This window comes from Malus domestica, chromosome 15, assembly GCF_042453785.1.
Source record: "Malus domestica chromosome 15, GDT2T_hap1".
Taxonomy (NCBI): domain Eukaryota; kingdom Viridiplantae; phylum Streptophyta; class Magnoliopsida; order Rosales; family Rosaceae; genus Malus; species Malus domestica.
The window spans coordinates 11523636-11539253 of record NC_091675.1 but is presented as its reverse complement, the minus strand read 5'-3'; the positions used below and the strand labels follow the sequence as shown (position 1 = coordinate 11539253).

The 15618-nt window shown below is 39.6% G+C and overlaps 1 protein-coding gene across 1 annotated transcript; it reads right to left on the bottom strand.

The window, feature by feature from the left end:
• Positions 1-5930: 5930 nt before the first annotated feature.
• LOC103400327 (putative cysteine-rich receptor-like protein kinase 16) lies at positions 5931-15611 on the bottom strand. The gene is made up of 7 exons (XM_029094042.2): positions 14122-15611; positions 8042-8173; positions 7725-7891; positions 7426-7636; positions 7001-7238; positions 6755-6905; positions 5931-6642 (listed from the first exon to the last, which is right to left on the bottom strand). Exons 1-7 carry the CDS (start codon positions 14756-14758, stop codon positions 6337-6339), a joined length of 1842 nt encoding a protein of 613 aa, XP_028949875.2. The 5' UTR covers positions 14759-15611; the 3' UTR covers positions 5931-6336.
• Positions 15612-15618: the final 7 nt, after the last annotated feature.

Genomic DNA, 15618 nt, shown 5'->3' with positions numbered 1-15618 from the left:
TGCCTTAAGATGCACAGCATGGCATGGTCTACATTTTTTGCGTGTAGTAAGAACATATACATTTGTCATCGATAATTGCAATGGAAACTTTTGCCGCCAAACTTTTTGTGAAATGTAAGAAGGAACAAATCGAATTATGCAGAAATTATCTTCTGCCTATGTAAGCGATCGCAAGACAAACTTTACCCGAAAGTTCCTAGTAAACAGCGGAAAGTCCAAACTCGATAGAGAGTTCAGATTAACAGCACGAATTAACTTCCGCTTGTTTCTCTAAAGATAACGAAAAAGAAAAAAGAAAAAAGGCTACAGTTACATATTAACACAAAACAAATTTTTGTCAAGCTACAACCTAGGACAGTGTCGGAATCATTAACCAAACAAATTTCTAGCTCCGACGTGGCATTAATTTCTTCGTCTTTGCTCGTTCTTGGATAGATTGTGTAACATTAGCGTTGTTAACATAAAAAAGTTTGAGTGTGAACAAGAATTAGAGATGTGGTGTCGCGGATGGCGTTCGGACATGGTAGACCATAGGACTTCAGTTGTGTTCGGTCAATAGATGCCAGCCAATTTCGTTTAAGTTCAGTCAAATTCTGCCGAACTTTAATTGAAATTCGGTGGGGTCTACCGTGTAAACAGAGAGGAAGAAAGAGATAGAGAGAAAGAAAATGTATGTATTATTTCCTTTTCAATTCAACAACATTAACACTGATTACATTGTGTATATATCTAGCTACATTGCTTAGACACTAAGCTAACATAAGAATCTTAAGATGTTGACACTTGTCACAACCTTACACCATAGACTCTTAACCAACTTAACTACCTCACATACATCCTAACCATCTCACACACATGCACATATTATAGTTATCATCCTCCCTCAATCTCAGAGTGGAGCTTGCCAAGGCTGAGATTGTAGCAGTGTGTTTGATATAGAGGAGCAGACAATCCCTTGGTAAAGATATCAGCAAACTGCTTAGTAAAGGAAACAAATTGCACCTGCAGAAGCTTCTTTGCCACCCTTTCTCGGACAAAATGAACATCAACCTCAATATGTTTGGTCCGCTGATGCATGACAGGATTATAGGCAAGGGCAATCGCAGAAAGATTATCATAGTACAGGGTCGTCGGACAAGGCACATCAATGTGCATAAAGTGAAGAATCTGTGTGATCCAATCAATTTCGGCAGAAGTACTGGAGAGAGCACGGTATTCAGCTTCTGTAGATGAACGAGAAACTGTATTTTGTTTCTTGGATGACCAAGAAATGGGATTTGGCCCGAGAAACACAACTAAACCCGTAGTAGACCGTCTGTCATTAGGGTCTCCAGCCCAATCCGCATCACTGAATGCATGAAGATTCAAGTCTCATTTGCGAAACTGAATGCCAAGGTCTATAGTACCTTTTAAATAACGAAGAATCCTCTTCACAGCAGCATAATGAGAGTCCATTGGACAGTGCATGAATTGACAAACCTGATGAACCGAGAAAGAGATATCGGGCCTGGTGAAAGTGAGATATTGAAGAGCACCCACAATGCTTCTATAGAGAGAAGGATCATTGAAAGGATGGCCATCATCTTTCAATAACCTATTATACGGTAAGCAAGGTGTGGAGCACGACGTAGAATGAACCATGTCAGCTTTAAGCAACAAATCAGACACATATTTAGACTGAGAAAGGAACATTCCACTTGCATTCTGTGTGATTTGGATCCCAAGAAAGTAATGGAGAGGACCTAAATCCTTAATATCAAATTCCTCAGTCAAAGCCTTAATCACTGCAGTAATAAGGACAGAATCACTCCCTGTGATGATAATATCATCCACATAAAGGAGGAGAATGACCACAGAATGTCCATCATGCTTGACAAATAGAGACGGATCAGAATATGTTGAAAGGAACCCCAGAGAAGGAAGAAAAGATGTGAACCTCTCATTCCATGCTCTTGGGGCTTGTTTTAAGCCATACAAAGACTTATACAATCTACAAACAAGTGTAGGATTATGTGGATCACTAAACCCTGGTGGTTGGGACATATACACTTCCTCATTAAGAATGCCATGAAGAAAGGCATTCTTCACATCAAGTTGACGCAAAGACCACCCAAAATGTGCTGCCAAGGCTATGACCAACCTCACCGTTGTAGGTTTGACAACCGGACTAAAAGTCTCGCCATAGTCAATACCCTCTTCTTGATTGAAACCTTTGGCAACAAGCCGTGCTTTGTACCTGGAAATAGTCCCATCAGCATGTCTCTTAAGCTTGAAAACCCACTTGCAGCCTACCAAATTCTTATTATGAGGTAAAGGGACCAAAGACCAAGTATGTTGTGTTTTAAGAGCAGCCAACTCTTCTTCCATAGCAGACAACCATAATGGAGACTTTAGAGCCGACTTATAGGTGGCAGGTTCCATTTGAGAAAGATTAACTGAATCAGCATCTTGAACCACAGAAAGAAAGGCTTTTTTCTTCGAAATACCATTTTTTGCTCGTGTTTGCATAGAATGAGTGTTCATCGGAGGAATAGGAAGAAGAACCTGCAATCTGTCAGGTTGAAACTCATGTTGTATGGCAACATCAGGAGCACTCGAAGGCAGAGTAGGAGACTCATGAACAATCTCAGAACAGGACACATTTGGAATCACATGAGCCATAGGGAATGAAGAAGAGGATTGGTGGCCTGGTGATGCAGTAATGGACTGTAATGGAGTAGAAGTACCACTGTGTTGATCAGAACATGGATGTGGCATAGGCTCTGGCATAATAGGTGTCCTAGAATGTGGGAGGGACACAATATGATTGGTACCAGTGACTAATATGAATGGAGATGATGAAGGGGGAACAGATGTAGAGGTGGAGTTATTAGAGACAGAACATGTAGCAGACAAGGAAAGATATGGAAATTCTGACTCATCAAACATTACATGTCTGGAAATATACAACCGGGTATGAACAATGTCATAGCAAATGAAACCTTTGTAACTGGAAGCATAGCCTAGAAAAATGCATTTGATGGTCTTGGGTTGTAACTTGGTACTGTTATATGGTTTTAGTAACGGAAATACTGAGCAACCAAATATTCTGAGATGATGAACATCTGGAATATCATGAAACAATAGTTCAAAAGGAGATTTATTATAAAGGGTAGGGGAGGGCATTCGATTGATAAGGTAAACAGCAGTTTGGACAGCAAAAGACCAGAAAATTGGGGGTAAGGAAGCTGTTTGTAAGAGGGTTATAGCAGTTTCAATGATATGTCTATGCTTCCGTTCGGCTAACCCGTTTTGCTCAGGTGTATAAGGACAGGATATGTGATGTTTGATGCCTTTGTCCAACAAAAACTTTTGAAAGGATTTACTAAGATATTCTCCTCCACCATCACTTTGTAATGTTTTAATGGAAGTGGAAAACTGATTAGAAACAAAATTAGAAAAACCAACAAAGGTAGAGAAAACATCACTTTTATTAAGAATGGGAAACAACCAACAATGTCTAGTGCATTCATCAATGAATGTCACATAGTACCGAAAACCATCTATCGAAGTACAAGGAGAAGGACCCCATACATCACTATGAATGATTTCAAATGGATGGAGAGACTTAGACACAGATTGAACAAAGGGCAGTTTACAGAACTTGCCTTCCAGACATGTATGACACATTACAGGCAAGGAATCAAGTGAGACAGACAGATTACACTTCTTTAACATGACAGAGACCACAGAATTAGATGGGTGACCTAATCTACTATGCCAAAGACTAGAAGATACTTGATACCATGTAAACAGAGAGGAAGAAAGAGATAGAGAGAAAGAAAATGTATGTATTATTTCCTTTTCAATTCAACAACATTAACACTGATCACATTGTGTATATATCTAGCTACATTGCTTAGACACTAAGCTAACATAAGAATCTTAAGATGTTGACACTTGTCACAACCTTACACCATAGACTCATAACCAACTTAACTACCTCACATACATCTTAACCATCTCACACACATGCACATATCAGACAGATTACACTTCTTTAACATGACAGAGACCACAGAATTAGATAGGTGACCTAATCTACTATGCCAAATACTAGAAGATACTTGACGGCCAAGATAGGCAGCTTGAGACTGAGAAGAGATAGCTCGAACTCTTGCTGGAAGTGGTATGGGATACAATCCATTACTGCATTTGCCTTGAAAGAGAATCTTCCATGTGGCTTTGTCCTGGATCCAAAAACAAAAGGTATCATAGATCAACCAACAATGATTATCTAAGCACAATTTATGCACAGATAACAGGTTCTGAGATAATCCAGGAACACAAAGAACTGAATTTAATTGTAAAGGTTTTAAAGGAGTATGAAGAGTGGAGGAACCAATATGAGAAATTGATAAACCTGCACCACTTGCAGTTTGAATGGTTTCATCAGCAGGGTATGGAGATGCCAGGGACATATTACTCAAGTCAGCTGTCATATGGGAAGATGCTCCAGAATCAGTAAGCCAAAATTGTTGAGGATGAGCACTTGGCTGATGATGTTGTGATGAATAAACATGTAAAGCAGTTGGAGCTTGATTAGAAGAGTTAGAGTTTTTGAAATGGCAATATTTAGCACTATGATTCTTCTTCCCACAGATTTGACAACCCTCAGAAATGGAACTATCTGAATTCCGGAATCGGCAGGTAGGAGCAAAATGTCCAAACTTGCCACAAATTTGACAAGAGTTACTAGAAAGACCCTGTTACTTTGGTGGAGAAGAACCAAGAATGCCAGGAGCTGAATGCACATTATAATTGCCATAAGTGGACTTGGAATTTCCAAACCGAGACTGAGAATTGTACTGAAATTTCCCTTTGTATTTGTTCTGCTGGGGTTTGGCCTGATCCCAGACGGACCAGATGAATAAAATGTAGACGGAGAAGGATCAGTGGAATGACCGTCAGTTTTAGAAACACTGCCATTATTTCGAGCAACCATAGCAGACAAGAAATGTGTAATGGGAATGTTTTCAATCATTGCTTCCTCAGCAAGTAACTGAGATTGGAGATCTTTCATGGAAATGACATTCTCACGGCCTCGAATAATAGATCGCAGAGTATTATATTCAGATGAGAGACCATTCAAGGTCAAAATCACAATATCGTCATCATCGAACTGAACTCCAACAGCAAACAGATAATCACGAGCTTCTTTAATGCGTTGCAAATATACCGAAATCGAATCCGTACCTTTCTTGATGTTTTGTAATTCAGATTTCATCTGAAAGATCGTAGCTCTAGTGACAATCGAAAATTGTTCTTTGAGACGCTGCCACAGATCATGAGTGCTGGAACTACCAATAGCACAAGAAACTGCTGAAGGAGATAAAGTAGCTGTGAGTAATTGCATCAATGCCCGATCGTGCATTTTCCAAACCTTGAAATCATCACTTTCAGTCGAAGATGAAACATCACTCGAAGGGACAGAGGAACCTTCAGAAATAGGAACATTGAATCGAGCAGGACATGGATGAGACCCATCGACAAAACCCATAAGACCATGACCTTCAAGTAGCAATTCGATCTGAAAATTCCAAGTTAGATAATTGGAATCATCGAGTTTGACAGTCACAGAAGAAGAAATTGTGGATATGAGAGACGTGATGGGAGATTGAAGAATCTGCAGTTGAGCAGAAGTCAACATTGCAATCGAAGAAGGAAGAAATCGAAATAAAGAATTTCTTAGAGGAATTATAACAAACACTTGGTGTGCAAAGAGAAGATTGCACCCAGTCGAAGACACAGAGAAAATCAAGGCCCGGAGAAAAAGAAGATGGAACGTGGATGAAGAATATAGAGCGGAAGCAGAAGAAGAAGATCGAGAAACCTTCAAGCCGAAGCTTTTCAGGCGAATGATACCATGTAAACAGAGAGGAAGAAAGAGATAGAGAGAAAGAAAATGTATGTATTATTTCCTTTTCAATTCAACAACATTAACATTGATTACATTGTGTATATACCTAGCTACATTGCTTAGACACTAAGCTAACATAAGAATCTTAAGATGTTGACACTTGTCACAACCTTACACCATAGACTCTTAACCAACTTAACTACCTCACATACATCCTAACCATCTCACACACATGCACATATTATAGTTATCATGCCGAACTCTTATACGGCCTAAGTGAATGTTAATTCACAACGTAGGGACTACTTTTCCTACCAGAAGATCATCCGCTGTGAGAATATAGTTTTCCATCAATAAACTCATTCATCCACAACATGTTAACATTTAGCTCTTAAGTTTTCTGAGTGGAGATAGATTAATTACTTAGCATTTACCACTCATCGGGCTACAACTTCAGAGATTGTTGCATCATCGATGGAACAAGCTTCTAGCCGCGGCATGGGATTTGTTTCTTCCTCTTCATTTCTTTTTGAGAAGGCTGGAATTTTGGGATTTTCCATTGTAGCTCCTTCATTTTGTAGCATTGAAGAAATTTCCAACATCGAAGGCCTATCTTTTGCATTTTCTTGAACACATAGGAGAGCAATTTGCAAGCATCTCATCAATTTGCATAAAGAATGTGTATCGTCAAGTGCAGGATCCATAAACTCCATCCCTTTGCCTTGTTTCCAAAGTAAATATGCCTGAAATCGTTGAATGTTTCACGCCATGTAATTGAAACGCAAAGATTTAATTCGTAGAAAAACTAAAGTAAATATTAATTCTGAAGTAACTGTGGTGATTGAAGAAACTTACATATTCTAGTAGGTTTAAGTCTTCATCTGAACCATAGTAGGGGGCATTCTTCTTGCCACTTATGATCTGTAGAAGGAGAACTCCAAAGCTGTAAACATCTGATTTAGTGGAGTATAAACCTTTCTGAACGTATTCCGGTGGTACGTAACCACTGCATAGAATGATTTAGAAGAATTACTAATTACGTACGTAATGAAATAAGCTCAATTACAGAGTACAACTTCAGTAAGAAATAGAGTCACGTACTACGTTCCAACAATTCGACCTGTATTTGCTTCGAGTTCATCCTTTGCAAAAATTCTGGCCATACCAAAATCCGAGATCTTAGGCCTCATCTCCTCATCAAGTAAAATGTTGCTAGCTTTCAGATCGCGATGGATGATTGTCAATCTTGAGTACTCTTGGAGGTAAAGAAGTCCCTGAGTAACCCCTTTGATAATTTGAACCCGCTTTCTCCAATCCAATTCATATCTTCTAACAGGATCTACATTTAGACAGATATTTTCCAATCAGTTCTGCATTGAAATGTATCAAAAAATGCATGGGTCATTAGAGACAGCATATGAGGATTAGATGCTAACAAGCTTTTCATTATATTTAGCTTAAAGGTTTGTGGCACAAAACACAGTGAAATCTCGTATAGAGTTACCAAAGAGGTAGTATAGAATTACCAAAGAGGTAGAGGTCCAAGCTTTTCTTTGGCATGTACTCGTAAATCAGCATTTGCTCATGGTGTTCGATGCAAAATCCCAAAACCCTAACAAGATTTACGTGTTGTAGTTTTGCGGTGAGCATGACCTCGTTCTTGAACTCCTCAAATCCTTGAGTTGAAGCTTTTGATAGTTTCTTCACAGCGATTTCTTGTCCATCTTGCAATACTCCCTAGTAAGTTAAGCATACAATCATGGTTAGCAGCATGTTTAACGGTTTTGAATCTTCCAGTAACATGCTTATTTTAAAAGTTTACTACCTTATAAACGGGGCCATAACCGCCCTCTCCAAGCTTATTTTCAATCGAAAATCCATCCGTTGCCGCCTCAACGTCAGCAATGCTAAATATTTTCAGATTAGGAACGTTGCTGTTGAATTTTCCAGCTGTGTCTGCTATATCATTTTCCCTGGATTCTGATTCCTTAGCTGCATAATTTTTAGGAAACAAAATGGTTAACAGAAAAAAGTCCAAAATACTAATCCTAAAACGTAAATATTTATAGCTTCAATACTTTAGGCCGAATAAAAAAAGAAAGAAAAGAGGTCCTGCACAGAGACAAACTATAAGCTATATACCTTTTGATTTGTGCAGTCTCATGCGGAAGTAACTCAACGCTGAGCCTAGCAAGAGAATAACTGAAGCTATAGTGGTCAAAACGATTACAAGAAGTCTCCGTTTGTTTTGTCCACTGCCTCCACCCTCTTGAGCTGTGAGCATATAAAATTCATCGTTACAAGTCGGAAGGAATGCATTGCTGGGAAATTTAAACAATCGTATTGTTAATCTTCATTCAACAAACAAAACCAAAATATTTTATTGTCCTCTCTTGACTGTTAATTTCTGACTTTTTCAAATAACCATGCAGAAGCGTTTGTACATGTTGTGCTAGGATAGCACCAAACCTTTTGGAACCAACTCAAGCTAACCCACAAGAAATTTATCAAATGAAAATGCAAGAACAAAATATAAAAGAACACCAAGATTTTAACGAGGTTCCTCAACAGTCAGTGTAACTGGAGTACGTCCTCGGAGCAGTAGGAGCTCACCCACTAAATCCACTATCAACCAAATGGGAGTTTACAAAGTGTTGGCAATCTCACAACCCAAATAACCCAATACACCCAATAGCTCTCACACACCACAGAAACAAATAGAGAAAGAAATATAAGGTATAATTTCTTCTCTACACATATAGCTCAAAGCTATTACAACAACAATTATGATGGATGATTGCTAACAAAAAAGAAGAGCACTTTCTTCTTCTCTTCAACGAAGGGTTGCTGCACCCTCTCTATTTTCTGATGCTTTGCAGCTTGCACTCCTTTTTCTGCAGCTCTCTCCTCACTCTTCTCTAAAACAAAATGAGCCTCTCCCTCTCTCTCAACCGAACCCTTATTCTTTTCTTTAAGAAAAAGCCAAAGAGACATCATCATCACCCAATAAAAAATTCAAAAACATCATCATGACCATCAACTTTTCTTTTCAATAAACATAATCATGATGCCTCATCATCATGATGTCTTTCACCTTTTTTTATTTTGGTTTGTTAATTAGCCGAAAGGTGTTTGGCCATAATTCAACAATCTCCACCTTGGCCAAATTCCGAAAACGCCATGATAAACCAACCAACACAATTAACACACAACATCACTCCCAAACACTAGCAAGAGAACAACTCATGCCGAGCCAAATGCTCCAAAACTCCTACTGCTCAACGCCTTCTTTATATAGGCAAAATGTGAGCCAAGTTCAAGCAATGAACAAACTTGGCTACACCAACAACCTTAGTCAACATATCAGCGGGGTTGTCTTTAGTTGGAATCTTCTGGAGAATGATTTCCCCTTCACCAACAATTTCACGAACAAAGTGATAACGCACATCTATGTGCTTGGTCCTCGCATGATGAACCTGATACTTAGCCAAATAAATGGCACTCTGACTATCACAATGTACCTCCACCTGCTTCTGATCAACCCCCAAATCTCTAATCAGCCCATGTATCCAAATGGCCTCCTTTATAGCTTCAGCAACTGCCATATATTCAGCCTCTGTAGTAGACAAGGCAACAGACGACTGCAAAATAGACCTCCAACAAACTGGTCCTTTAGCCATAGTAAACACATAGCCTGTAGTAGACTTCCTTCCATCCAGATCACCTGCATAATCTGAATCAACATAACCAACTGCAAAATGACCAATACCAGAGTCATCTCTCTCAAAGCATAAACCAACATCTCGAGTACCATGGAGATATCTCAATATCCACTTAGCTGCTTGCCAGTGCTCTTTACCTGGATTATGCATATATCGACTCACCATGCCAACTGCATGAGCAATATCCGGTCTAGAGCATACCATTGCATACATCAAACTACCAACCAAATTTGCATATGGTATATTTTTCATTTGCAGCTTCTCTTTATCATTTTTAGGACATTGTAGAGAACTCAATTTAAAATGAGGAGCCAAAGGGGTACTAACCGGTTTGGTTGAATCATGAACTCCAAACTTCCGAATCAACTTCTCAAGGTATTGTCTTTGATTCAAACTGACCAAACCCTTCTCTCTATCTCTAGTGATCTCCATGCCAAGGATCTTCTTCGCTTCACCAAGATCCTTCATCTCAAACTCATTCTTCATTTGCTTCTTCAATTTTTCAATCTCTTCAACATTTTTTGAGGCAATCAACATATCATCAACATATATCAATAAATAAATGAAAGACCCATCTTGCAACTTCTTGAAGTACACACAATGATCATATTGACTTCTAGAATAATTTTGGCCTCTCATAAATTTATCAAACCTCAAATACCATTGCCTTGGAGATTGCTTCAAGCCATAAAGTGATTTCTTCAATTTGCAAAACAAATTTTCCTTCCCTTTCACTATATACCCATCCGGTTGACACATATAAATCTCTTCATTCAAATCACCATGTAGGAAAGCCGTCTTCACATCAAGTTGCACAAGCTCAAGATCATATTGTGCAACAAGAGCTAACATAATACGAATTGAGGAGTGCTTCACAACTGGAGAAAATATTTCATTGTAGTCAATGCCCTCCTTTTGTGCATACCCTTTAGCAACTAATCTTGCTTTAAATCTCACATTGCTTTTCTCATCAGCATCTTCCTTCTTGGCATACACCCATTTGCAACCGATAGCTTTCTTGCCCTTAGGCAATTTAGCTAACTCCCATGTCTTGTTCTTCAAGAGAGAATTCATCTCATCACCCATGGCATTGCACCACCTCTTCTTCTCCTCACTCTCAATGGCTTCCTCGAAATTAGATGGAATATCATCAGTGATAATAGGAAGAGCAAAAGAAACATAGTCACTATACCGAGCTGGCTTGGTAATTTGTCTCTTTCCTCTGTTTTTGGCAATAGACTCTTGAGGTGAAGCTTGCTCTTCAACTTGAATAGAATCTTCAAGTTCAACTTCTTCAACATCCTCATGGTCTCCCACTTCTTCACTTGTAGTGGCTTCGACATCAGCGGAAATAGAATTTGAAGTACCAGAGGCAACTTTCTCAAGCTCCACCTGTTGGACATCTTTCACATTCTTCTCAGAGACTTTGTACATACTTTCTTCGTCAAATGTCACATCTCTACTAATTACCAGTTTCTTCATCTCTGGACACCACAACCTGTAACATTTGACACCACTACTAAAACCAAGAAAGATAGCCTTTTTGGCTCTAGGATCAAGTTTATTTTCAGTCACATGAAAATAAGCAGGTGAACCAAAAATATGGATATAATCATAATCAGAAGAAGGTTTTCCAGTCCATACCTCCATTGGTGTCTTACCCTGAACAGCAGCTGAGGGTAACCGGTTGATGATGTGACATGCATAATTAACTGCCTCTGCCCAAAATGACTTGCTTAAACCCGATTGAGACAACATACATCTAACCTTCTCAAGCAAGGTTCGATTCAATCTTTCTGCAACTCCATTTTGTTGTGGAGTTCCCCGAACACTGAAATGTCTCACAATTCCTTCCTCTTTGCAAACTTTAAAGAAAGGATCGGATGTGTATTCACCACCATTATCCGATCTCAAAATCTTAATCTTTCTCCCAGTCTGGTTCTCAACCATTTTCTTCCAACTCAAGAAAATGCTCAACACCTCACTCTTGTGCTTCATAGTGTAGACCCAAGACCTTCTTGAATAATCATCAACAAAGGTCACGAACCAATGTCTACCACTCAAAGAGGGAGTCTTTGTAGGACCCCAAACATCCGAATGCACATAATCAAGAATGCCCTTCGTCTGATGTACAGCAGTACCAAACTTCACTCTAGTTTGCTTCCCCAAGACACAATGCTCGCAGAAATCAAGCTTACAAGTCGTGGCACCTTTTAGAAGACCTTGTTTCACAAGCCCTTGTAGAGCTTTCTCACCGGCATGGCCTAATCTCATATGCCACAATCTAGTAGTATCTGAATCAGATGTGCCCATATTTTCAGAGACTACAGATGCTTCACCTGTCACAGTGCTTCCCTGCAATAAATACAAATGGCCACATCTAGGAGCTTTCATCACAACAAGTGCACCATAAGTAACTTTCAATGTCTGTCCATCTGAATGAAACCTGAAACCCTTGGATTCCAAAGTACCCAAAGAAATAAGATTTTTCTTCAAATTCGGTACATACCGAACACCTGTCAACTCTTTAACCATGCCATCATGCAACTTCAAACGAACTGTACCAATCCCTTTTGTTGTGCAAGGATTGTCATCTCCCATGAACACAACGCCACCATCAAACTCTTTCAAGCTTGAAAACCAATCCTTGTGAGGAGTCATATGATGAGTACAACCCGTATCCAACACCCACTTAGTAGCACAATCAAATGATGAAGAAGTGGTTAAAGCAAAATCAGAAAAATCTGTTTCAACCTCAGCAACATTAGCTTCAGAACTTTCTTTGCCTTTGGTCTTCAATTTAGGACAATCTTTCTTCCAATGGCCCTTATTACGACAAAATGCACATTCATCCATTTCCAAAGGTTTTCTACCTTTAGAGTTTCCTCTAGGTCGAGACTGTGATTTTTTTCTGCTAGAAGATGACCTCCTCTCCGATGATCTACCTTTAACAAATAAAGCTTCAGAGGTACTATCATGATTTTTATCTCTATGCCTCATTTCATAATTCATCAAGGCATTTGACACATCTTCAAATTTCACAGTTTCTTTACCATGCATAATAGTGGTAACAAAATGCTCATAAGAGTTCGGCAAGGAATTCAACAATATTAAGGCCTTATCTTCATCCTTAATATCCTCATCTAAATTTAACAAGTCGGCAATCAACTTATTAAAAGCATCAAGGTGTCTAATCATTTTTGTACCTTCTTTGTATTGGAAGCGGTAGAGCTTTTTCTTCAAGTGTAGCCGGTTCTCTGCACTCTTCGTCATATACTTGTCTTCCAATTTTTGCCACAACACACTTGCTACCGTCTCCCGCATCACAAAATATTTCTGAGTTTTTGCAAGGCACAACCGAATTGAAGAGCAAGCCCACAAATTTAATTTCTCCCATTCCGGCTTCGACATAGCTTCCGGCTTCTCTCCCAAAGCGGCAAATAGATCTTGTTGAGCCAACACATCTTTGACCTCACATTGCCACATCCCGAAGTTGTTTGTGCCATCAAACTTTTCCACTTCGAACTTTGCATTTTGCACCGTAGTTCTTGCAAACCCGGAGGTGCTTCCAAAAGGATTCTCATCTTGCCCGTCTGACATCTTTGGCAACTAGACAGTACCCAAGAGCAACCAGTGCTCTGATACCAATTGTTGTGCTAGGATAGCACCAAACCTTTTGGAACCAACTCAAGCTAACCCACAAGAAATTTATCAAATGAAAATGCAAGAACAAAATATAAAAGAACACCAAGATTTTAACGAGGTTCCTCAACAGTCAGTGTAACTGGAGTACGTCCTCGGAGCAGTAGGAGCTCACCCACTAAATCCACTATCAACCAAATGGGAGTTTACAAAGTGTTGGCAATCTCACAACCCAAATAACCCAATACACCCAATAGCTCTCACACACCACAGAAACAAATAGAGAAAGAAATATAAGGTATAATTTCTTCTCTACACATATAGCTCAAAGCTATTACAACAACAATTATGATGGATGATTGCTAACAAAAAAGAAGAGCACTTTCTTCTTCTCTTCAACGAAGGGTTGCTGCACCCTCTCTATTTTCTGATGCTTTGCAGCTTGCACTCCTTTTTCTGCAGCTCTCTCCTCACTCTTCTCTAAAACAAAATGAGCCTCTCCCTCTCTCTCAACCGAACCCTTATTCTTTTCTTTAAGAAAAAGCCAAAGAGACATCATCATCACCCAATAAAAAATTCAAAAACATCATCATGACCATCAACTTTTCTTTTCAATAAACATAATCATGATGCCTCATCATCATGATGTCTTTCACCTTTTTTTATTTTGGTTTGTTAATTAGCCGAAAGGTGTTTGGCCATAATTCAACAGTACACGCTTGTTTATTTTGGTCCATTAATTCTTCTTTGGTTCACTCAATCCAGGCCAAAAGCAAACAGAAGTGTATGTGTTTTGTTGGGGGGGGGGGGGGGGGGGGGGGAGAAAAAAAAACGTGTGCGAAAGTTAATTTCTTTTACCTGCAGCTGCAAGAGAAAGCACCCAATTATCATCAAGTGAGACCTGCCAGATGAAGTATCCAAGCAATTTCTGCTCCTTAGCATAAGAAACTTTTATTTTCACAACTTCAGCATCATCGAAACCGATCCAAGCCGAACCGATCACACAGTACTTCGCTACATAAGTAGCATTGTAGACTATGTCAGCCCCATATCTATCAATGTAGCCTTTGATATCCTTGTAGCTCATCGATCCAACCTTGGTAATGGCAGGACCTTTAGCCGGTGCGCCAATAGCGCTGTCCCTGGGATTGCTTAGCGTCCAAGCATATCCATAGGAAGGCAATCCCAAAACCAATTTGGAAGCAGATAATCCCCTGCCAATCCATGATTTGATACCATAGTCGGTGCTCAGGTCACTCGATGGATCGTATAGTGCTGCATGAGCACCGGTGAAATTGGTCCGCTGAGGTTCGTAATAGGCATAGGAAACGACATGTACCCAGTTCAAGTTGTCCCGGATTGATTCAACCGGGTATGCGAAGGACTCAAAATCTGGCCTGTACAGCACGGCAGCAGTCAAAATCAGTGGTGTTTGGCTGGTTTTTGCGGCTTCAGAAGCGATAGCTGCCCGCCACTCTTCAAATAACTTCCCCATGTTGGTCAATTTCCGAACTTGTGTTAGCTGAAGCCCAGCAAAATTCTAGGCCTAGGAAGCCATAACGCCTTGCGAAAATTATTGAAGAATCAACGAAAGACTTTCTGTGAGAAGAGCTACTGAGCATGGTTGAAATGACACCGTAGTCTGCGTTTCCACCGCCAATGGAGACGAGAGTAGTGACTGATGGGTTCTTTCGCTTGACGGTTGGCGTGAAGGTGGAGTAATACTGCTCCGAGGAGTCGGAGGAGGAGGAAGAGAGCTCATAGGATGATGAGTTAACATCTGTGTAAGCGTAAATAAGGTGAGTGAAGAGCGGAGAGTTGATGTCGGAAATAGGGAATTCGCTGCCGGAATACCAGTATGCAACTTTGATCCAAGATTGTGCTTCCGAAGGTTGGAATCTAAAAGCAAACAAAATTTGGATACCATTGAGAACGGCGAGATAGTTGATGTCAGAGACGGAAACAGGATTTCACATTGCAAGTCGATGAATGATGACTGTATTTAGAAAATAAATGTTGCAAATGACAATGAGTGATCCATGGAGAGACGTACCCAACTACCCATTGAATAAAGTGTGGACATTAACATTGAAAAACCAGCAGTCGGTAGGAACAAATGATTAAGGGAATAGAGCAATCAAAAGGGATACATGAAAAGTTGAAAAGTATGGTTAGATGGAAAGTAAAATAAATTGATCAGATGTTGAAAAGTCTTTACATTTGTATTTTATTAGGTATATTTTATACATTACCGCTCCCACCGGCCCACCGCAATCTAAAGCATAGACTAAGCAACATAGGATTAGCTTGGCTTCTATAGATAAATATCCAAATATATTCTTTAGTTTTGATAAT